The following is a 24,797-nucleotide window of genomic DNA, read 5'->3' on the forward strand; positions in this document are numbered from 1 at the left end:
TTATTCCATTAAAATGAATATAACATTATACTGCTCATTTTTTAAATGGTACATGATAGCATCAATGTGCATCATGCTGAGAAAGGTTTTTAATATTAATCAGCATGTCCCCTGTAGTCCACTGATACCGGTCCCCTCTGTATTTGCTCTTTTAACATTGCATATACATTATATATATTAAAGTGTCATTTGAGAAAAGCCTACAATGAGGGGAAAGGATATCTTAATGCATGAGTACAAGAGAAAGCGGCAAGGCTGCTCCTTCATCCTTATCTTTTGCATTTCCCGGTTTAGGCTTGGCTTTACTTTGTGTAAATATGAGTATTAGTGAGCTTTTTAAAAAAATATCTGGTTTTTCATCTTTTCTATTATCTATAAAACAAAATAACAAATTAAACTTTGCACAAATATTAGATTGTTGGTTATCTTAGACTAGGAATGGGAATCCCGTGGCTCTCTAGATGATGATGAGCTATAATTCCAATTATCCCTAACTGTTGGGCACACTGCCTACAGCTGACTGGAGTCCAGCAATGTCTAGAGCAGCCTTTCTCAACCTGTGGGTCCCCAGATGTTGTTGAACTACAACTCCCATTACCCCTAGCTAGCAAGGCCAGAGCTCAGGGATGATGGGAGTTGTAGTCCAACAACATCTGGGGACCCACAGGTTGAGAACCGCTGGTCTAGAGGGTCACAGATTACCCAACATTATCTTAGAAAATCACCAAATGTGCATGCATGTGTGGGGCTGGAACATATCAGATTGCTATTTACAGCGGTGGCCAGTGAGGTGGTGTGCGTGGGGGCACCATTGCTCTCCCAGTTTCCCAACGAAGTGGGGAGGAGACCCCAACTCAGGTGCATGGTGGTGGAGCCAATCTAATACTCTTGCATACAATGCACCAGAGTGGGCCGAATTCCCCACCCCTTGCCCTTACCTCTCAGTAAGTGTCTGCAACCTACTGTGTTGAGAAAGTGGGAGGACAATGGTGCCCCACATCTGCCCCCTCCCTGGAACTAAAGCCTCTTTTTCTGAAGTTAAATTGTTGTTGATTATGCACTTCACTTAAATGGATACTTGTTGCAAAAAAACCTAAAAATGGTCTTAATTAAGCAAAGGTTGGTTGTTTACTTGCAATTAGGAATCTTTGGCTTTGTTAACTGTACAGTCACACAAATGGATTCTGCACCTTTTCAGAGACAGCTTTCGGAACATTCTAATGCTGTGAAAGTGAGCAGCCTGCACTCCTGCCCCTCCCATAAGAGGTCTTTATCTTCTTCAAAAGCTTTGAGAGACAAGGCATGGGAACCACCTTCCAGCTTTGTTCCTTCACAAGCAACGTATGTGCTCTCAACACCAACAGCACTCAAATAATGTACACTGTGTACCAGCTCAGATGCTTCAGTTAGGCAAAGCAGCCTGTGTTCCTTCTCTGCAGAATAACCTAAGGGTGATGGACTAAATGGCATAACTAGTGGAAGCAGCAGGTGCCCCAAGAAGAAAAGATAGTGAAGAACTGCTCCGCCTATAGCTACATCACCTCTTGCACACCCAGGCAAGCCATCATGTGCTTCTAAACATGGAAGGTCTAAACTGCCTTTCCCCATGTGAAGTGACCTGGACCCTGCAATCAACATTTGAGCCCTTCTTCGTGTGCCTCCTCCATGAGAGGTCCAGAGGGCAGGATCATGAGAAAGGGCCTCTTCTGTGGTGGCTCCCCATTTGTGAAATGCTCTCTCCAGACCTGGCACCTCCATTACACATTTTTAGGCACTAGGTGAAAACATTTCTCTTTAACCAGGCCTCGGGCTGATTAACATTCAATGTCCTTTTACCTGTTTTGTTTGGGAACGGCGGCGTTATGGGTTTTTTGGTTTGGGGGGTTTTTTGTTTTATTATGTGTCGTGTGTCCTCATTTTGCATTTTTCTGTTGTGAACTGCCCTGTGATCTTTGGATGAAGGGCCGTATACTAAATAAATAAATAAAACCAGGTAGCTGCTTTGCAGTTTGGCAACAGATATCAGCATTGCTCTGACAGAAGGCCTTTGAGCCCAAAAGGAACAGATCACTTGGACAGTCTCCCTGCTCCAAAACAAAAACAAAAGGAGTGACAGCTGAAAATAGTCACCAGGCTAATCTTTGAAAATATGTTACAAGGCTGGGATAGGCAATGAAAATATTTTTTGTCTTTCTGGAATATTCAGTTCTGTTAAGGCAGAAGGCTACTGCCTTGCATGCATATAGACTGTGTAAGCCTCATGGTCCGTCTACCCCCATACTGTGGCACAAGGAAGAAGACAGGAATGTCTTCTTGGTGTTGAGAGCACATACGTTGCTTGTGAAGGAACAAAGAAACTGTGTCCAGTTCTGGGCACCACAGTTCAAGAAGGACACTGACAAACTGGAACGTGTCCAGAGGAGGGCAACCAAAATGGTCAAAGGCCTGGAAACGATGCCTTATGAGGAACGGCTAAGGGAGCTGGGCATGTTTAGCCTGGAGAAGAGGAGGTTAAGGGGGGATATGATAGCCATGTTCAAATATATAAAAGGATGTCACATAGAGGAGGGAGAAAGGTTGTTTTCTGCTGCTCCAGAGAAGCGGACACGGAGCAATGGATCCAAACTACAAGAAAGAAGATTCCACCTAAACATTAGGAAGAACTTCCTGACAGTAAGAGCTGTTCGACAGTGGAATTTGCTGCCAAGGAGTGTGGTGGAGTCTCCTTCTTTGGAGGTCTTTAAGCAGAGGCTTGACAACCATATGTCAGGAGTGCTCTGATGGTGTTTCCTGCTTGGCAGGGGGTTGGACTCGATGGCCCTTGTGGTCTCTTCCAACTCTATGATTCTATGATTCTATGATTCTATGATTCTATGATTCTATGGTTAGTATCTTAGTAGATGAAAATCAACATCTGCAGTTGTGATGGCTCCCATTGTCTCAGAATCAGTAACAAACTCAGTTTCTTCTAATGCGCTGTTTTGGCCTCTGGGTGCCTCTCCTCCATCTGTCTCAGTCTGAGCATCCCTCTTCGGAAACTGCACACTCTGGGTGGAGGACAACAGGCCCACAGGTGACAGCTGCAACATCCAATGTGTAGGATTGTCACCCAAACATTTTTATTTTTAGAGCACACCTAAGCTGGCATGAGGAAATCTGTCCTACCTCAGTGTAATGATTCCATAACGAGATGCATCGTGATCCCAACCAATTCATGTGGAGAAAGTAGCAGCTACAACTAAGGAAAGAACGCCGCAGTGAATTATGCAGTAGCTGCCCTACATTTTACTCCGCTCAGACTAACCCTGCCGTTATGTCAAGCCGCACTCAGGGGAAAGGAACATGCATCTTTGTTAGGCATCCTATGAAATGCCTAAGCACTTTTATTCTTGACTTGTTCCAAGTCTTAACAGCCAAATTCCCATTCTGAACCAACTACTGCACAGTCACACAACAGATGCTGCATTTATTCAATTACATAATCACGCACCAACATCCTGTACTACCCAATTTGCTCCTTCTCAGCAGGAGTCCTAAACTGTAAAGGGGGGGGGGTTGCATTTCCTCATAAGTGGCATCCTGGTGACATCTGGAGAGGTGGCAACAAGCTCAGAGCACTGTGCCATCCCCCTGCAGGGAATATACATGGGTCAGTTCACTTCCACTCACTGAAACTTTATTAAGCCAAATTTCTGACATAGACAGATCTTATTAGACACAGACACTAACAGAGTCAATGTGGCAAATCCTCTTTAGTCCTGGCAATGCCTAATGCTTGGCTTTTCCTCTTTTCTTCCTCAGCTTGACTACCTGCTTCTTTTAGAAGTCTAAAGTACTTTCTTGTTTCTCCGATATTTGAAGAATCTCAGACTGTCAGATTTTTACAGCGACTCTTTCCTCAGTTCCCCCCTTCACAAAGAATGGGGCTTCAAAACTAGTCATCAGAGGCTGCTTTGACCTTTATCCATCTGACATGGTTATGTTACTTAAAATGTATGAGAGTTGAACTTTTGAGGATTTCTCAGAACATCTCCCCAATTCATGTTATGCGTTTTTATTTTAATATTATGTTGCCATCAGTATTCTTCACTGGTTGTTTGCTGTTTGTATACAATGAGATAACCAAAAGAATAGTTTCCAGCACAGAACACCACACTAAAACAATTCCCAGATGTTGTTAGTGCACATGGCGGATGGAGGAGAATTTTGTTTGGTCTGCATTTTAAAGAGAACTGACCAAAGCTGTACCTCCCGGACCAATATACAAAACAGACCAAAATTATGCTTCAGATTTCACACTTCTCCAAATTTTGCAATACAGTTCTGTGCAAACAAACAAACAAAAACCCACCAGGATATCAAAATGCATAAAAACTGCATGTTTTAGCATAAAATGTGTTTAGAAACACATTTGCATTCATTAGAAATAATGCATACATTGAATTAAAATAGTATTTAAATCCATATTTAAATATGAACTCCCAAGCAGATTTTTTTAAAATCACAGATTAATGTGGAGACAGGACAGAACGTATAAATAAGCACTTGCAAAATTGATATGATCTGGAAATAGGCTGATCTGTTCATTCCTAGCGTAGACTATGCATATCAGACACTTGGGGTTGCAGAAAAAGCAGATGAGATTCAAGTCAGAGATGTCATAAATCGCCACGGATTCAGATAAATTACTATAGACAAGCCCTTACAGCAGACAAATGAACTTACCATTGTTTGCTTGTCAAACTTTAAGACTGCCCTTCATCAATCTAGACCCCACAGCTATCTACAAAACAGTCACATAAAAAGCAGTAACAATAACATTCCTAAAAACTAAACCTAAAACATTATATGTTGCAAAATACTTCAATTATTTAAATAATGACACTAATATTCATACACAGACTTGAATTCTCCATTAACTCCAAATGCCTGAATGAATAAATAAATATGCCTTAAAGTGATGCTGAAAGGCAGCCACTGTGGGAAACGACTGTACTTGCAGAGGGAGTGCATTCCACCACCAGAGTGCCACTGCAAAGAAGGCCCTGTTCTCGCACCACCGCCAAACAGGTAGCACCACCTATTGGCAGGCTCACTAGCAGGGTCTCCCAGGCTAACCTCAGGGCATGCATGGGGGGGGGCTGTCCTTCAGATATTTGTGTAGGGCTTTATATGCTAAAGTCAGCACCTTAATTTTGGCCCCTAGATGATCAGTGTTACATTATGAGGCACCATAAAGCAACCTTGTTGCCCCATTATGCATCGGCTGTAGCTTCCGGATTGTGTTTATGGGTAGCCTCATGTAAAGCATATTGCAGTAACCCAAGTTGGGAGGTTACGAGGACATAGTTAGCTGTAATGAAGATATTCCAGTCTCAGAACATTTGGAGCTTGAGCTTAGAACAGGTCCTCCTCACCACTGAAGTCATCTGCGCTTCAAGTGACAACTTTGAATCTAGGAATGCCCCCAACTACATAATTCCTCTTCAGGGCGAGTGTAATCTACTGTCCAATTGTGAGACACCTATCATCAGCACCTCCATTTTGTCAAGATTCAGCTTATACCGTATGTAAATACAGTGGTATCTCGGGTTAAGTACTTAATTTGTTCCGGAGGTCCGTTCTTAACCTGAAACTGTTTTTAACCTGAAGCACCACTTTAGCTAATGGGGCCTACTGCTGCCACGCGCCACCCTGTTCTCATCCTGAAGCAAAGTTCTTAACTCGAGGTAGTATTTCTGAGTTAGCGGAGTCTGAAGCGTCTGTAACCTGAAGTGTATGTAACCCGAGGCACCACAGTAATAACGAAAGAAAAGCTACAGCACCACATAAGATTTTTGTCATAGGAAGAGTGTATTTAACAGATAACATACAATGAGAATGTTTGGAAGTCTTCTTTAAAACCTCAACTATTTTTTCTTCTTCTTTATTTTATTTTTATTTATTTATTTATTTTATTTTTTCATAAATTGTAGTGTCGTGTATATTGTAAGGTATACAAAGTATCTTCGCTTCAGTTGCCATCATTTTCTTTTTTGTTACAATTGTATAAATGTATATTTTAAAAAATAATAAAGATTGAATACAAAATGATGGGGGGGGGCAGGAAGAGGAAATTCCTCCCGCTTCTGGTTGGCCTGATTCAGCTGCCTGAAATGGTTGTTTTAGAATTAAAATGGGCAGGACAAAGCAAGGAAGCAATTACTCTCCCTTTCAATTCGTCTGTCTTTTCCACAATGCGACTTCTCACATACTCCACCCTGCTGAACTAAATACTACAGCCCATATTTGTCTCCTTTCTGTACACACTAACTTGCTAAATCTCTTTCTTGCTCTTTCTCAGAAATGACTCAAACTATGAATCAGCACAATACATTCACAGGGACCGCTGTCCAGCTATAGCGCAATTCCTGAAGACATGTATGTTGATATGGATGCATGCTGCTCATAGTACTCTCCTCTATTTAATGCTACCTCAAACCTTGACTATACAAAAATTGTCTATGACGTTGCCCTCTTCTGAACAAAAAGACTGCCAAAGAAGGGATGCTATAATAATTTCCATGCGAGTAAACTCCACTGAATTCAACGCAGCCTTCCTTTGCAGTATACCTGTAAAGGAATACACAGCAAAGGCAATCCAGTGCACTTACATTTGGAGTACATACTGGAGGATACTTTTGAGTAAAATATAAATAGGCCTACAAAGGTGATACGCATCTGATCACCATGATAAATATGGACTTTTCCTCCAGAACTCTTAAAAGCAGGTGGTGATAGGGTATAATGTATGAATGACTGAATCTTTATTTGCGTGAGCCATCGGCCATAGCAATAAAAGAACAATATGATATACAAATATTTTTTTTAAAGTCAATTACAGTATATAAAATACATTTTAGGGTTTTGAATCAATAGTCAAATAGTCAATAAGTCTTATTCTAATTGCCCCAGCTAAAAACTTTGCAAGGTATAATTGAATGTTAAGGGTATAAAGGTAAAGGGACCCCTGACTAATAAGTCCAGTTGCGGATAACTCTGGGGTTGGGGTGCTCATCTCGCTTTACTGGCCGAGGGAGCCGCCGTTTGTCATGTGGCCAGCATGACTAAGCCACTTCTGGAGAACCAGAGCTGTGCACGGAAACGCTGTTTACCTCAAAAATAAGTCCTGTTGAATTCAACAGCATGTACTCCCAGTTAAGAGTGTACATGAACACTTTCAACTGAGGAAGTCCTGCTGATCACAATAAGACATGCTGCTGCATAGACTTGCACAGGACTGCACAGTTAATTGCTGTTTTTACTAGGATAATTGTTTAATGCTACTTCTTACGCTTTTACGTTTTTTATCAGTTGTTGTTCGGGTTTTATTTTACTGATCATGGTATTTAAATGATTTTATCATTATCCAATTTGGAAATTGTGCATCTAGCTGAAAATTGGGTTGTAATATTTTGAAATAACATAATAATGAAAAAGATCCCTGCTCCAGAGGTTAGGACCTGATTCAAGTTACAAGAAAAGAGATTCTGACTAAACATCAGGAATAACTTTCTGACACTGAGAACTGTTCAACAGTGGAACAGACTCCCACCAGAGGCGATGGATTCTCCTTCCTTGCAGGTTTTTAAGCAGACGTTAGATGGCTATCTGTCATGTATGCTCTTGTTGAGATTCCTGCATTGCAGGGGGTTGGACTAGATGACTCTTGGGGTCCCTTCCAATTTACAATTATATGACTCTGTGAAATTGCTTCTAGATCCCACTTGTCATCAAAATCTCTCTGGACTTAATTCCCCACATCTATGGATCTGATCCATGGCAAAAAGTGATAGATTTCCTATGCATTCCAAAATCTTGTCTAAGAGAGACTGCATTCTAAACAGAGCATGGAGATCCACTGATGTGCCTCTCCTCTCTCTCGTCCTTACTACAGCCCTGATCTCTTAAGCAAAGCCCTATCTGTTGATCAAAACCTGGTGGGCATAGATATGCATGCGAGCCACACAGAAATACTTTTTGATGGTTTTATCCCTGAGCCCCAAGCACGACGTAATGGCTTGGTGTGGTTATTCATCTTTTCCCCAATATGTATACAGTCATACCTCGGGTTACAGATGCTTCAGGTTGTGTGATTTTGGGTTGCGCACCGCGCTGAACCCGGAAGTACCGGAACGGGTTACTTCCGGGTTTCAGGGCTTGTGCGAGCGCAGAAGCGCTAGATCGTGCTTTGCACATGCACAGAAGCACTAAACAGCGACCCGTGCATGCACAGGTGTGGCGCTGTGGGTTGCGCACGGTGCAGGTTGCGAACGTGCTTGCCACATGGATCACTTTCGCAACACAAGCTTCCACTGTACCATGGAACCACTTCGGGAAGGTGGGGCTAATCACACCTCCACACAGAGTGATCATCCCATGGCATACATGCACTATAAACCACACACACACACACAGGTTTGCAGGGACCTTTCAGGTCATCTAGTTCAGCCCTCCTGATCAATGCAGAAAATGCTCTGCAAGATGCAACTACAGCATCTCTGACAGATGGCATAAATACCTCCAGCAAAGCTAGAGCAACAAATAACAAATGTTCTCTGTCTTTCGTCACTCTCCTCTGGACATGCTTCAGTTCATCAATGCCCTTCTTAAAATGTGTTGCCCAAAACTTCACACAGTACTCTAGGTGAAGCCTGGCCAAGAGCAGAATAAAATGGTCACTAGGCTTCTGTTAACACTGCCTAAGATTCCATTTGCAGCAGTCACCTCACAATACTGCCTCGTGTTAAAAAAAATCAGTACTTTTTAAACGTGTCCGAACCAGTACATTCTGTGTTGCTGCTTCCTTGTTTCACAGGCAAAGAATGAGAGGTAACTGAATTTCACCACCTCTTTGAGACCTGTAGCCCATGAAGTCAATGACACTATCCACCACAAACTTTGGTCTAGGTTCTCCAAACAGCAAAGTGAAAAATACTTTTGTTTGTTTTCAAAGCATCACTCCCTAGCTCTTTATGCAGGCTCCATTGTTCCAAAACTATCACAGTTCTGGATGCATTTTGTTGCTATGATGTAGGCTTTGTCTTAGTCCTTGATGTGGTGGGTGGACCACTTTAATAGTGCTATATTTATCTGCCTGCAGTCCTGTTCTATTTTATATCCAAATCTTTATTATCAAATGAAAAATTAGGGAGACGGAGCATACAGTATCTCCCAACTTATTTAAAATGTTTATAGCACTTCTTATAATCTGGAGTGCTAAGGAAAAAAGCTTTGTCTGGTTTGCAACAAACACACAGTCATTTCCAGCATCCTCATTAGGTCTTAATTATGCTATTATTTATTTTTACGTTATTGGTTGTTTACCAAACATAGTTCTATTGTAATGGCCCATGCTTCATAACTAGCAAAACTATTGTGATTACAAAATGAGTGCCCTAAATGCTATTTATTAACAGATAAACCTTGTGTAACCCTGGAATGAGGACATTTAATAGCAAGAACACTACTTCAAAATCCCATTTTAAATAAGTCACCCAGACAGCTGTGCCTTTATAAAACACATTACAGCAGCACTCAGAGCCCATATGGCTCAGGGATATATACAAATTATACAATTTCTGCCATCTGATCAAATGAGGAGGACATTTTGACCCTAGAAATGAGTCAAATGCAAGTCGTAATTCAGCACCAACAGAGGAGATGGTAGTAATGCATCTTGACATCTGATCAAGAAACCTGGCCATTTGACCTCATCCACAGCCCCCAAGAGCTGCAAAGCACTGTATGTACCCTAGCTTCCTGAAAACCAAAATGCAAAGGAGGTGAAGATAAGAGATGCTGTGCTACACATGCTGATGTGTCTGTAAGCATGCAGCATACAAATATATACATGAATACACAAAAATGCATGGCTGTTCAATTCTCCTTCAAACCTGACCTAAGCCTACTTTGCCTGTGCTAGGGAAGCTGCCCACACAATTCCCCTGATGTCTTGAATTTATTTTGTGTTTAAGGCTGCTTCGACACAGTGAAGACAAGAATCACCTCTGCCTAGAGCAGAAAGCTCTGAACTGACAGTTTTGACTGGACTTATAGCCTGCCCCTTCTCAAAATTCAAAACCATTGACATAGGGACTATGAAGTACTGCAGAAGATCCCAAGTTCAATGCTCAACATCTCCAGGTAGGGCTATGAGAGACCTCAAAGTGAAACCCTGGGAACTTGATGTCAGCCAGTATATACAATGTTTAGCCTAAAAGGATGAAGTCCGGCACCACGGATGCTGCATTTACCTGAGAAGACCAGGCTGAGTGGTGTGCAAGCAATGGCAAGGTCTCAGGAGGACAGACTTCAGCTATGTGTGCTCTGGAGTGCTTTCTAGCCCACTTAGCTTCTGAACATGGAAGTGGGATCCAATCTTCTCCTTTGCCTCATTCAACAAAATGTCTCAGAGCTGGGAGTGAGGGTTGAAGTGACACGGTCATATATTCTAAATATTTCTACCATGGAGGGTGGGGGCAGGGAATGGGTTAAACTTACAATTGCAACTGTACATTTTAAAAAGCAAGGGTGGTGGAGGAGTAGCAAAACCAACAGCTAAGTTCCTAGTACTTTGCCATCTGTTTAGAGGATGGCTTAAAAACCACTAAGAATGCAGAATTTTAAACACTTACACAAACAGTGCTTAACTCTTGCTGTTGGGAAATAACTATTTTTGGCTGACAGCAAAAAATATTTTCTCTCTCAAAAAAGATTAAAGCGCCATTAAGGTTGAAGCTGATCTATTTGGAGGAGCATTGAATTGCCATTGAGAGCCAGTGTGGTGTAGTGGTTAAGAGTGGTAGTCTCATAATCTGGGGAACCGGGTTCGCGTCTCCGCTCCTCCACATGCAGCTGCTGGGTGACCTTAGGCTAGTCACACTTCTCTGAAGTCTCTCAGCCCCACTCACCTCACAGACTGTTTGTTGTAGGGGAGGAAGGGAAAGGAGAATGTTAGCCGCTTTGAGACTCCTGAAGGGGAGTGAAAGGCGGGATATCAAATCCAAACTCTTCTTCTTCTTCTTCATTGTATAGTCAGTTCCTTTTCGTGCTGACCAGAAGAAGATTCATGAAACAGAGACTGAAATCTCGTTGGAGTTCTGTAGGGATTGCACCAGCACACGTATACACATAGAGGGTTGTTCTCATGGACTTATTTCAGGAATATTTGGATTGTTTGGCTTTGAGATACTGAGGTGCGCATGTCATTATTATTTTGGCATTGTATATAATATTTAAGACTTCATGTATTAGAAGGTGTTGAAATGTTGTTAGAATATTGTTAATGAATTTTTGTAAACCACATCCACAGTTGTTTGGTTTGTGATTTATCAACAAAGGCAGCAAAAAAAATGTGAGCGCCATGTCCAACTTGCAGGGTAGAACCAAATTCAGTGTATGAACAGTAAAAGAAACCCCCACCAGTTTTGCCTAATCTCGCTTGCCATGTTTTGTTTCTTCTTCTTCATGTTCTCTCTTCCCACCCTTTTTCTTTTCTCTCGGCGGGGTGATCTTAGTCATGGTGGTTGGTGGGGAGATTACTGCTGTTGTATTGCAGTAAACTGGATCACCACAGTAATACTGTACACTGTCTCGGTTTCTACCTTACTATCATGTTGAACAACTGCACAAAATGTATGAATACTGGTATCCAATCTACATTATTTAAATTCTCCTCTGAGTGTGTGTGTGTGTGAGAGAGAGAGAGAGAGAGAGAGAGAGAGAGAAAGAAAGAAAGAAAGAAAGAAAGAAAGAAAGAAAGAAAGAAAGAAAGAAAGAAAGAAAGTGATTAGGGTGACGAATGACACCCTGCCAACTTTATTAGACACAATAGATCTCTCACTCATCTCCGGGGTCAAATGGCCATGGCCGTTTGATCACATGTCAAGTTTCATTAATACTGATGCTCCTGTTGGGGATTGCATTACATTTTGTATTTGACTCATTGTGAGGGTCAAATGCCCTTCTGATTCAATTGAACAACAGGAATTATTTTCATGCAGCAGTTGTGTGCCGCTGTGACTAAGAGTCTGTCAGCATTTCTATTATGCTATATGCCTTTGGTGTTCACAGGATTATTTCTCAGTTCAGACAGACTGTTGTTGGCGGCTGAGCTAGACATTTATAGTCCAGAACCACACATTTTAAAATAATTCCAGTGGAAATGGAAGATTTGTTGTCTTGCAGCCTGGTCTTTAAAAGCTTACCAGAGTGTAAATTCTCCTTCTTTCAGTGTAACTTACTTGCAAGGAAATGCCCTTATCAGTTCACAGCCTTCAAATGCACATTTTTCAAATAAAGGTTTCTGTATCATCAGCTAATGTATCATACTGTCCACAAAGAGGAATTCAGTTGGCAGAAAAGGGGTACAGGATATTTCAGAAAGCTAGGACAACTTTCAGCGAAGACATAAAAAGACCTATTCCTACCTGCATCACAGTGCGGATGAGAAAAAGCACCCCCAACTTCTATACCAGGAGTAGATGTCCAAATATTTGTTGGACTAAAATTCCCATCACCCCAACCATTGGCTTTGCTGGCTGAGGCTGATGGGAGTTGTAGTCTAACAACATCTGGAGGGCATCACATTAGCTCTTGTTGTTCTATACCATGCAATGGTAATGAGGTTTGTATTGGCTTCATCACATTTGATCATGGATGTGCAGCTGACCTCAATGCCCACTGGACACTGTACCATTTTTTATCCAATGCCAGTAGCCACATGTGCAGCCCTAATTCCTAAATGAAGGCACCCCTCCACCCTCCCCACCATGCCACAGTATGTAGACTCTTGATACAGAAAATAGACCTATATGCAGAACTATACATGAGTTGATCTCCCCTACTGGATCAGTAATAGAGAAAATTATTTGTATTTAAATCTCAAGTGCAATTTCTGGCAACTCCAGGTAGGGCTGAGAAGACCCCTGTCTCAAATCCTGCAAACCCGCTGTCAGTCCAGGTAGACAATTCTGAATGAGATGGTCTTTTTAATTCCAGGCTGCTTCCTGTGCTTCCTATGCATCCTATCAGTATTTATATGTTCAGTATTTATTTGCTTACCCCAAGAAAATGGTTTCAAGAATCAAATAATTTCAATCTTGCAGAATTAGCATGAAGAAATGTAACATATATAAGACACAAATTGTGAACAGCATAAGAGGAATAATCAGGGGGTGAGGTGATTTGCCCACTGAACTGTATTAGAAAAACTTAGCTCATCACCGCTAGACATCCAAGCTTGTCAATTTATTTAATTCTCCACCACGTCTTTAGCTACATTAGCAGTGGGGAGTGTGCAACATTTTCTGACTAAAAGGAAAGAAAACACACCACATTGATGAACTGCTGGGTAAAGAGTTAGCAATATGTTAAAACCCTCTGGGAAAACTGAGTGATATTCTTGTGTGTGCTATAGAGTCATAGCTGTCATGATTATTTACTCCCCTCTCAAATGAGATTCTGAAGATGTGTTCCTGATGTTTTAATGCACTTACGTAGGGTTAGACAAGGTTCAACAAACAACAAATGATATATAGAGTGCTTGTTTTAATACAATGTGTATGATATTAGCAATGATGTTATGACCAATGCAATAAAAGGTGCTTTGGTAAATAAACAGCAATGTCAAAGTAAATATTGGCAAGATTGCAAACTAATGAGGGTGAGAACAGGAAGCCAAAGCAAATTTTATCATACATTGCTGCTATTAAAATAAAAGGAAACACACTTTTATGTGGGTGGATGGGGGGGGGGAGTGCTAAGAGATCTAAACAATATACCTTTTTAAAATGATACAGTTTCTATTGGAATCAAAAGTAATATTTTTAAGGCAGTTTTAAGAAGATGAGTCTTTCAATCATTATCATAATAGTCACCTGCAATTTTATCCTGCTGTTAAGCCCCAAAAAGAAAAAATAAAGGCATCCCACAAAGGAGTAAAAAGTTCCTGGTGTTTCAGCAGAGCTAATGGGGAGACCTTGCAGTTCCATCACTCTCCTTCACACACATCCTGATGGAATGGCTGCTATAGATCACAGCTGAGGTTGCAACCTAATGCATCTACTGGTTTGCAAGCCAACTATCCTAGCAACCTTGCTGCTGATCTCACATATGAATTAGCTCTTAGAACAGTTATTGATGCACCAAAACCAGAGATTCTACTGTGCCTCTACATTTCACAGTCCAGTGGATGCATCATCCTTGTGCTCTACCTGCAGCTAGGGAAGAGATGGCAAAAACCCATACACACCAGGTTGTGGCATGCCTATCAAACCTTTCTCCCCTTACATTGCTTCACTGCAAGGTAAAGAAAGTCTATTCACACAAACAACTTGTCAGTTGTGTTTCAAGCAGCAACCAGGCTATTGATCAGATATATTAACAGTCTAAAGTTAGGGAATATAAGACTGTGTTGTTTTAGTGTGGGACAGTGCTCTTCTTTTTATACATTCTGATGTCTTTTTAGCTGATTACTTTGTGTGTTTACTCCACTTGTTTTCAAACTTGAGGGATATAATATAAACTTAAACAATCAACTAATTAAGTTCAGCCACACACACTCTTATGTCCACATGGGTTCATAGAACTGTGTGTTGGCATCTGTCTGTCTTGTCTCCCGAGACAGAAAGATGCCAATGCACAGTTATATGAACCCACATACCAGCATTCAGTGGACATCACAAATGATCAGATTGCAAACTTAGAATAAACGCATTGGGAACATATTTGTGGAAGTCTTATTTCCACCTGATTTCTACCACAGCCTCTCTTCATAAGCATTAATCTTGATCCACAAATTCAAAACAGTTCTGTTAATGGTTATTAGCCATGTCAAGTGGGACTTGCAACAAAATGTTGTGGACCGGAGTGCCCCTGCTCCAGGTTTCAGCCACTCAGCATTTCTTCTAGGAAATGTCCCCATGCCCCCATTGATTCCAGCCCCTCCACACTTCAACAGGCAGAGAGCATTCTGTCTACTGAGCATCCAAAGTTCTCACTGGATTGTTTTAGCCAACCATCCACCTTGGGTTTCCCAGACCTTCCATCTTATATATGGAGGGCGCTGCTTGTTGTTGTTGTTTTTTTAAGTAAAAAAAGGTGTTAAAAGGAGGAAGTTCAAATCTTAGTTATTAATTGATTTTTTAAAAAAATAAACATCTTTTTTTGCCCCCCCCCCTTGAAATAAATCTTCATACTGTAATACTACAAGCTTTCCAAACAGAGGAGAATAGATTTTCACTTCCCCAAGGCATCTAGAGACTGAGCAGAAGAGATTAATGAAAAACAGAATCACAACGTTTTATCACGGAAAAAAGCAGGCATATTGTAACTATATAGTATGTTAGCTACATCAAGCATTCTTGCATGGTGTACATGTCATAGACTTGTTGTTAACCAGTTATTCCTTTCTCCCTTGTTGTCATTTTCTGCCTGCATATATTAAAAATAAATTTATGTAACCCCCCCATATATTATTATCATTTTACTACCCTTGTTAATTTTTTAGACAGTTTACATTTCCCCATTTCAATTCTTTGTTGTTGTTGTACTTACTTGCTACAAAGCATTCATAAGCACAGTAATTCCTGCCTATAGCACAGAGAGGAAGAGATAGAGGACAATTATGGAGGAGATCGAAACAATGCACAACCTCACTAACAGCAATGGTTAGCAAACAGATGGTAGAGTACCACATGTGGCAGCCTCAAAGCCAATTGCTGAGTACTGCACAATGATGTGGACAACTGGCAGACAACAAACCTGAATCAATAGCTAATGCATGTAGCCACACCAAAAGTGGCTAACCCTGTGCTAAGACCATCTACAGCACATAAAGCCCTCCTCAAGGAGTGGAGGGAGGGGAAATCTGGGGAAGCCTGCAAGACTTTTTAAGGAGCATTTTTCTCATCCGATATTTGCCCTATCCATGTCAAAACCCTTATGAGATGCAGAAGAGCAGGATGCAACAGTGTGGTACAGAAGGCAAAGACCCTCAGAGCAGGGCTTTTATGGTGGCTGCCCCACAGAGATATGTCGAGATATGACTGGCGCCCACTATCAGCACTTCCTAGAAACAACTGAAGACATTTTTGTTCTGACAGGATTTCCCATCTGGATAAATGTGTCTTTTCCACAAGTGTTTATTTTGTTTAGTTTTAGTTTTGTTTCAAATGTATCTTCTGGATTACCGGTACATATTTTTAACTGGGTTTCCCACCCCCACCCCATTTTATTGAGATAATTTCCTGTGTTTAATGAGATAATTATGTAGAAGATGGTTTTTAGTGTGTTATTATTATTACCCCCAGTAAGAGAACTCAGAAAAAAATAATTTCTAATCCATAATGCTCATACCCATTACAATTTTGGTCCATAAGAAATCCTGGGCTTTCTGAAATTTCTGTTATTAACTTTCTGTTATTAACTGAAAGGTGAGGCAAGGGAGTTGAGAAGATTCTTCTCTCCTTTCTTATTGTGGTAATGTGCTGTAAGCAAAAAGCTGAAATGGAGGGATATTCGCACAAAGTCTCTTGCTGTATGTCTCCATTGCTTCCCCACGCACAACAAAGCCTTCAGCTTAAGACAAGCTCCTACATATAAAAATAATGGAAGCATAGATGACAAAAGTAAAAATATCTAGTTCGTTCAAAGAACAGGCTAGGCACCATCTGTAATTATCCATGGAAAAATTATCAGATTAGATTTATTTGAATTAATAATACAAATAATGCAGGTGACCTTCATAAAAATCATACCTTCTAAGAAAAATGCTAGGAAAAAGAATTTTTTGTAGCTTCTGAACCAGTAACAAACATTAGAAAATGAATATATTGAAGATAAATTTTATGTTTCAACATTTTCCAATTATAATACCCAACAGTGCAATATGATATGGCAAAGGCTATTAATGAGTTGTATTTCAGATTAAAAACAAAAACCGAACCAGAATAAAACTTATCTTATCACAAGTTTATAAGGATTCTTGCCTGTGCTGAACATCAAGTGGAACCATAACTGACAAATCAGTTGACCGACATAAAAATTCAAACTTACCCATGTATGAAAAAAGTAGCAATAACATAATGTATCATTTTATGCCCTGTTTTAATAAGTTGATGAACATTAATGACAACTCTGGGTGCAATCCTGCTTGCTCCACGCAGAAGGTGCAAGGGTCTATCATTGCCCTCCATTCCCACATGACAGCCCACGTTGTCCATGTCTGAGCATTTCCTTCCAGCAGGAGATGCCCTGGAATTTTACTCACACCTTCAACACAAAGTCACTCTTGTCAGATATGGGAGCAGGGCCTTGTGTCTGGACCTGGACAGGAGGTGGTGGTTGCTCAGTGCTTTCGTGTGAGGCTTATGCTTGACGTTAACACTTCATCCATGACAAAGCTCACAGCAGTGATGACTGGGCACCCAACCAGAAATCATGATAGAGAAGGGGGAGCGATATTGGACTCTTAACTGAGCTCCTTTGTGCCCTGAGCTCCATGCTCGAGGCAAGTGAGATTGTGCTTTCTTATCATTAATGCCACACTTTATATTTCAAGAAAGTGTAAGAATTCTGGCTTTGAACTTAATGTTAACTTTAAAAAAAAAAAAAATGGCACAGGGATTTTCACATACCTAGGAAGAGCTCTCCATAGACATGTCAATTTAACCAGTAATGATCCTGTTACCTCATAGGAAGAAATTGCTTTTAAAATAAATGATGAAAATGTTGGGCGTGTGGAGCCCAGAAGGGTGAATTTTTCCACACGTGGCAAATACATTCAAAAGGGGTACAATTTTATTTTTTTTAATGACTGCAGAAAGCATAAAGGAGATGGCAGGGTATACTTTACTCCTAGACCCTTTAATTTACCTTCCCAATTACATTAAGAAAAATATTGCTAAAGAGGATAAAGAATTAATTCTCAGTAGGGCCGTCACAGCACGAATAATTTTGGTCCAATATTGGAAGTCTCAGAAGTGCCTGTCTGAGGCAGAATGGCTATCCAAATTATGATATACTGCTGTGCTGGCTAAATTAGGATCTTAATCAAGGGGTAGAGAACAAGGCAGAATACAAGACACTTGGGCTGTTTTTCTTTACTTATGGAGAGAAAAGAATAGGTGTCCGGAAAGGATAAAAAAAAAATAGTTTCATTAATTTAGAATATTAGAATTATTCCTAAATGCATATATTTTCTGGAGCTTTTAGAAATAATAAATTATTATATCCATCATTGGGTGTTTCTTTAGATGCTGCATATTTCCTTCTGTCTTTGGAAATGTAGGAGGGTTATCATTTTGCTTGTTGCTATGTTTTGCTTCCCAAGTTTTTTGCTGCTGTTCTATTGGGTCTGTTCAATGAAGGTCTACCAGGCTTGCGTGTTGAGCATGCTGCTTCATGGTAGTGAGTCTTGGACAACTTACACCCAGAAGCGATGCCTCAATGTCTTCCACATGTGCTGCATCAGGAAGATTTTGGGCATCACATGGCAGGATAGAGTCTCAAGCAAAGATGTGCTCCCCCAAGCCCACATTCCCAGCAGGTTCGCACTCCTGTCTCAGCAACATCTACACTGGTTTCGTCATGTCTACTGAATGGAAGATGGCAGGATCCCCAAGGATGTACTCTATGGGGAACTAGCTTTAGGCCCCAGGCCCATTGACAGACCAACTCTGTGTTACAAAGATGTTTGCAAATGAGACATGGAGGCTGGCATCCCTTGCAGATGACCACAGCACCGGAAGACAATCAGTCAAGTTGTGTGCCCCAGCAGTGACCAAAGGAGGAATGGCTGCTGGAAGGAGCACAGAAAGCAGATACACCACAGTACACCAGCATCAGCACAACCAGACACCTTCATCTGCCCCAGACGCAACAAAACATGTCTCTTCTGTATCAGTCTCTACAGCCCCAGCAGGAGCTTTAACTCTCCAGTGGTTTGACTTCACGCCTGAAGGAGAATTCTTCCATTGTCTCCCAAAACAGATGGATGCCAGCAACTATAGAATTTTGGGTGGTTCTTCTTCTAATATAAATCATCGAGATAGCAATTAAGGCTTGTATATAATTCTACCTTTTTTAAAAAGAAGAAGACTGCAGTTTGGTCAGTAAAAATAATTTCAGAATTAGTCTAGCCTAGCCTAGCCTTCTCCTGCTTTGCATGCACAGGGAATGTTTTATACTGAATATCATTTGGTCCTGCTTTTTCTGATTGTTTGAATAAGCTCAAATAATCATAAGCATAACGTCATTTTGTGGTTTGGTCAGTAGGTGGCACTGGTTTTGCCTAGTTTCCTGACCCATAGTTTAAACAAACCACAGTTCCCAGGTTTTGACACTATGGGGATTGGAGAACTGTGGTTCATTCAGAATCAGAATAGAAAGCTTCTGATCTCTTTCTCACCGGCAAAATAAAAAGAGTGACAGGGGACCACATGAGCCTTAAATTTGCTGCAGCTCATTTGCACAGTGGGAAATTAGCTTTTCTGCTGACAGAATGTAAGGCAGATGGCCTTAATTTTTTATGGAGTCTGTAGAATTAAACACAAGCCTTAATTTCTCCAAAAGGAAGAAATTAATCTGAGATTTAGAAGGAAAAGCCAGCAGGTTGCTCCTACTGCTCATGAGCATCTTCCACCTGTGGGGGTTGCCTCACTTTGCCAAATGGTAAAGCCAGCCCTGGCCTAGAGTCCAAATGAGACCTTAGTTTGAGCCCTCTGTATTATTGCCACCAGGTAAGTTTAGAGAGACAGAGAAAGAGAAGAGGGTAAGAATAGAATGGCAGTCTTGCAAGTGTGTGTTTCTTTAAGGGTGGGGAAAGATAGTTTAAGCAGTTATGAGCCAGGCTTAGGCACCAAAGGCATCAAGGCCCAATTTATAATAGGCCAAGTTTAACAAACTTACTGTTCAAATCCCATGGAAAACCAAGCTCACGCTTATCACTAGTTGTTCTTTCTGGGTTAGTTTAGTTGAACGCTGTAAGCCCAGTCTTTCTGCCTCAACAATGGTACCAAATGGTAGCAAAATCAACAGCAGCAGCAATATAAAGCTGGTTGAACAAGCTAACAAAGTAAACACCATAAAAACATACAGCAGCAACAAAACAACCAAGTGGAGACCAAATTAAAACCAGCATCTTAAAAGCAAAACCTCAATGGAAAGCAGCCTTTTCACTTTCCATTGGAAGGTAGGGGGATAAGGGGTCCGCCATGTTACTGAGAAGGTAACTGCCCATTAGGCCCTCACGTATGCACGCATGTTTTGTGTACAACATTTATACATGCTCTGTTTTTACAGAAAAATTAAGCGTGATGAATACTTAACAATAATCACAAAACCATAAAAGCAGCAGATAGTTTCAGCCTCAGAAAATAAAACAGCACAGAAAAATGCAGACTATCACTGAAAATATACAGAAGATATAAGATTCAGTGGATTCAAAAGCATTGTAAAATAAAACAGTCCTAACATGGTGCCAGCAGCCCTCTGGGGAGGCATTCGATAACCAGGGTGCAAATCTGGAAAAGTCCCTGTAACACTCAAAAAGTGTGGGGGGGGCACCCGCCACGGGGAAAAGAGCATACTGTTTCCTGTTTCAGAAGACCATTCAACAAAAAGATGTGCGGGTGCAGCCATGAGAACAAGAAGTGCAAAACACTATTTCAACATTTACAACAATATAGAAACACATCATTTGTCTTGTGTTATTTTCCCAGCCTTATACTGGCTTAGGATCTTTAGTGCTATACAGATATGAAAAGGAAGAGGCAATGGCTTCTGTGATGGGCTGGTGTGAAATCATTTTATAATCATAGAACTCATGAGCCCAAACAGCCAAAAAAAAAGCCATTGGTAAAAGCCCTGAAAGGACTGCAACCTTAAGCAAAAGGGCCCTTTCTCCAGCAATTTTTAGCCTTGGATTCTGATACTCAGGTGCAAGATAAACATATATTTCATCAAATTTGAAGAGGAGATATGGATATAAATTGCATTTCCATCTTTAAAATTACATTAGTGGTAAATGGGGAAGAATCATGTCCACTTTTAAAATATATATAAAGTGGTCGTTTACATGTTTGAGTGTGTACGTGCTCTTTGTATCCAAGGTGCAACCCCTGAATTTTGTGCAAAAATTATTGCATTGTAAGTAGTGATCCCAAACTACCACATGGAATATCTCCACACTAGTTATTTGAATCCCTTCATAGTTTTCTTTTGTCTATCTTGCTTCTGCATATTATATTCTGCATGGCTAGATGAGTCATCCTGGCCCTTGGACTGGGATTCTTTGACCTTTCTTCATGCATTAGTATGTAAAATTATTGCTTACGTTTTCCCAACAAAGAATACTCTGAGCATCTAGCTGCTTTCATTATTCATGCTCTATTAATAATACACTTTGAGTTTCATTCAGAGGTGTACTAGGAAACTTCTGTTCCCAGTGACCTAAGCAGTTTCAGTTCAGATGCTAATGAACTTCTTTTATTTGGCCTGACCTTGATAAGCAACAAAACAAAGAGTTGACTAGCTGTACCAAGCCTGGTGTTTAGACATTGGAGTTTTTCAGTATTTCTCTAGATCAGATCTTTTGTGTGGTGACAAAATAGAATTCCTACAAAAGAAACATGGAAATGTGCACCAGTTTTTAGGAATAATTATCAGCATATTGTTTCACCCTCATACCCAGCACCAACCCCACTTGGGCAACCATGTGCTTAAAAATAAGATTTAAAAGGCTAGCCTGTCTGCTGAGGGCAGATTATCTTTGGCAATCACTCGTAGCCAAGTAAGATTGTCCTCCATGAACAGTCTTAATAGTGAGTCCGTAAGTGACTGTGGAGTACAATTCTGGATCCACACGTCCTTCCACAGTGGGGACATAGGTTTCCAGGTGGAGTTGATCATGGTGAGGATTTGCCAAATGTGCAAATCTTAGCATGTTTCTCCCTTTTGTCCTGAGTTTGAGCATCTTCAAAATCCATGACACCTTTGGTAAAAGCTGTTCTCCAATTAGAGAGCTCACAGGCCAGTGTTTCCCAATTGTCGGTGTTTATACTATTTTTTTTAGATTTGCCTTGAGAGAGTCTTTAAACCATTTTTGTTGACCACCAGTAGTACACTTTCCATTTTTAAGTTCAGAATAGAGTAGTTGCTTTGGAAGACGATAACCAGGCATCCGACCAACATGACCAGTCCAACGAAGTTGATGTTGAAGAATCATTGCTTCACACACCCAAACTGAAGTAAATGGGGCTGTGTCCATGCACAGTATGTAGCTGGAGGAACTGACCTAGTGGTAGATATCCTTGTATCCTTTGGAATCCCCTCCCGTGAAAAACCTATGTAGCTACCACCTTTTTTGTTTTCCATTTGTGCTTTCAGAAGTTGAATCTGTAAACATGCTCTGCTGTTTGTTTATTTTGCCTTCATTGAGTTTTTCATGTTTCATTACGTTAGGATCTTTTATGATCTGAATGTTTCTCATGTTTATTGTGAACCACTTTGGAAATTTACATGGGAAAGTGGTATTAAATAGGTAAATGAAACCATGAGGACAAACAACATTAGCAAACCTCTTTTTCATAGTGTGGGGGAGGGTACTAAACTGATCTCTTCTGTATCCTTGCCTGAGTTTGCAGACTGTAAGTCAGAAGAGATGCTACCTCTTTATCTGGGAGTAGGCACCACTGAATTCAGTAAAACTTACTTCCGAGTAGACATGGTTAGGATTGTGCGGTAAGGAAGGAGATCTGCACATACACAGGCAAAGGGGTGACAGGGGCAAACGCTGCTAATAATTTGGTTTATAGGTGTTAGAAATTTCTAGCTTCACCTGAAATACTAAATTATCCTTCAAGTCCTTTCCCTGTTGTTTTTATTTAGACTGTGTGTGAGTACTATGCTGTTTTATTTACATACATTGCCCATGTCATTTAGGCATTTTGACAAATATTAAACCATTATGATGATAACACCACAAGAAGCTTGGAAAGAGCAGTCAATGATAAAAAGATTTGAAAATTATTGGATGTGACACACCCTGAACAGATGGAAAGGGCTTGTGTCCCTTAACCTGCTCAACTGCTATGCCTAGGGCTCCCTTACGCACACATAACTAACGTTAGGTAGAAAAAAATGTTTTGTATAACCAAGGTAATGGGTATTTTATTGAATGTGCTAATCATTAACTTAGGGAATGTAGAATGAAGGTTTTTGTTTTGAACACTTTATTATGGTGTTATGACTTTACAATTAATAGTTAACTTTGTCACTTTGTTTCTTGCCCTTTGAAAAATTAAAAGCTTTTCTTCTGGCAGCAACTGGAGTTTATCCAATCTCTAGAAACTTCTGACTGGATATATGTCTCACTTCACCATATCTGACAAGCTCACATATTGTACCTCTGAAGGTGAGCACTCGTTTTTCTTCTTGTCTTTGGTTTAACATTACTTTTACATCATGGTCAATCTCTGATCTACATGTGAAGCAAACACTTCACTTAAGAATTCAGATATATGGCCAAGACAAGATGCCTGCCGGAGTAGTCAAGAACATATTGCAACCTTGCCCCAGAAAGCAGATATCAGTATCCAAGAAAGAAAGATTACAGCAGTCTTTGCCTAGATATAAATCCTTTGTGCAGGATTATACTCTGCAATGTTTATTGCTGTGCATTTCTGTGACACAGACTGATAACTTACAATATGCACTGAGTACTACATTATGCGGAATGCAGTTTGTAGCCTTTTCTCAAACCTCCGGTGGAGCAATCAAATTTACAGAAGACAGTGAAGCACGCTTGCAAAGATTTGCTGCCTATTTACTCAGCTAAGCCAGATGCATAGGAACACAGGGTGGTGCTGCGTAAAAGAAAACCAATCATAGGATTGGAAAGCACTTCAAAGGTCATCTAGGGATGCAGGAAGCTGCCTTACACAAGCTCAGTACTGCCTACACTGGCAGTGGCTCTCCAGGGTTTCAGGAAAGGGGACAATCCCATCCCTACCTGAATTGTACCTGAGACTTTCTGCATGCAAAGCAGATGCTCTACTACTGGGCTATGGCCCTCCCCCATCGTAAATGTATCTGGGCCTGTTTCCAGTACCTGGAATAACTATTGCAGGAGGGGAGTCTGAGGAAATGAGACATATAGCGGTGATGAGAAATGAAGTTTCTGGCCTAATGGACAAAATAAAAACTGAAAAATCACTGGGACTATGAGAGTTCTCAAAGAATTCAAATGTGGAATTGCACATCTTCTCACAAAAATACATGACTTGCCCCTCAAAGCAGCCTCCATATCTGATGACTGGAAAGTTACCTATTATTTTAAAAGGGGAGAGGGTCCAGGGCAGGTCCTGGCCATTAACAGGCCAGTTAGATTAACATCCATCCTGGGAAAACTGGAGTAAAGTATTGTTAAAGATAAAATAGCCAAGCATATTAGAGAAGAACAAGCTGGGGGTCATCCGGCAAAGCTGAATGTTGGGGGAGATTCAGGACAGACAAAGGGAAGGAATTCTTCACGCAAAACAAACTGTGGAAGCCTCTACTACAAGATGTCGTGGTGCCTGCCAACCTGTATAGCTTTAAAATGGGATGGCGAATGAGGCTACCACTGGCTTCTGGTCATTATGGCTATATGTTGCCAAGCAATACTAGCCATTGTTGGGGGAAGGCTGGGACAGAAGGGGTTAATTCACTGATGTCATGCTTTGGGCATCACAGAGGCATCTCATTGGCCCTGAGTG

General features: G+C 40.8%; 1 protein-coding gene across 10 annotated transcripts in view; it reads right to left on the reverse strand.

Moving 5' to 3' along the window:
- The window catches only part of TOX2 (TOX high mobility group box family member 2), a 258,281-nt gene that overhangs the window by 121,516 nt on the left and 111,968 nt on the right, over nt 1–24,797 (reverse strand). The window contains exon 1 of one of the 10 annotated variants that reach the window (XM_083444021.1): nt 4,726–4,767. The exons of the other annotated variants lie outside the window; for them this stretch is intronic. Coding sequence (XP_083300147.1) covers nt 4,726–4,728 — 3 coding nt within the window. The 5' untranslated portion in view covers nt 4,729–4,767. Of the gene's footprint in view, nt 1–4,725; nt 4,768–24,797 lie in introns of those variants that run through there. 10 annotated transcript variants of the gene reach the window in all.

This window comes from Podarcis tiliguerta (assembly GCF_965153285.1).
Source record: "Podarcis tiliguerta genome assembly, chromosome: 6".
NCBI classification, from domain to species: domain Eukaryota; kingdom Metazoa; phylum Chordata; class Lepidosauria; order Squamata; family Lacertidae; genus Podarcis; species Podarcis tiliguerta.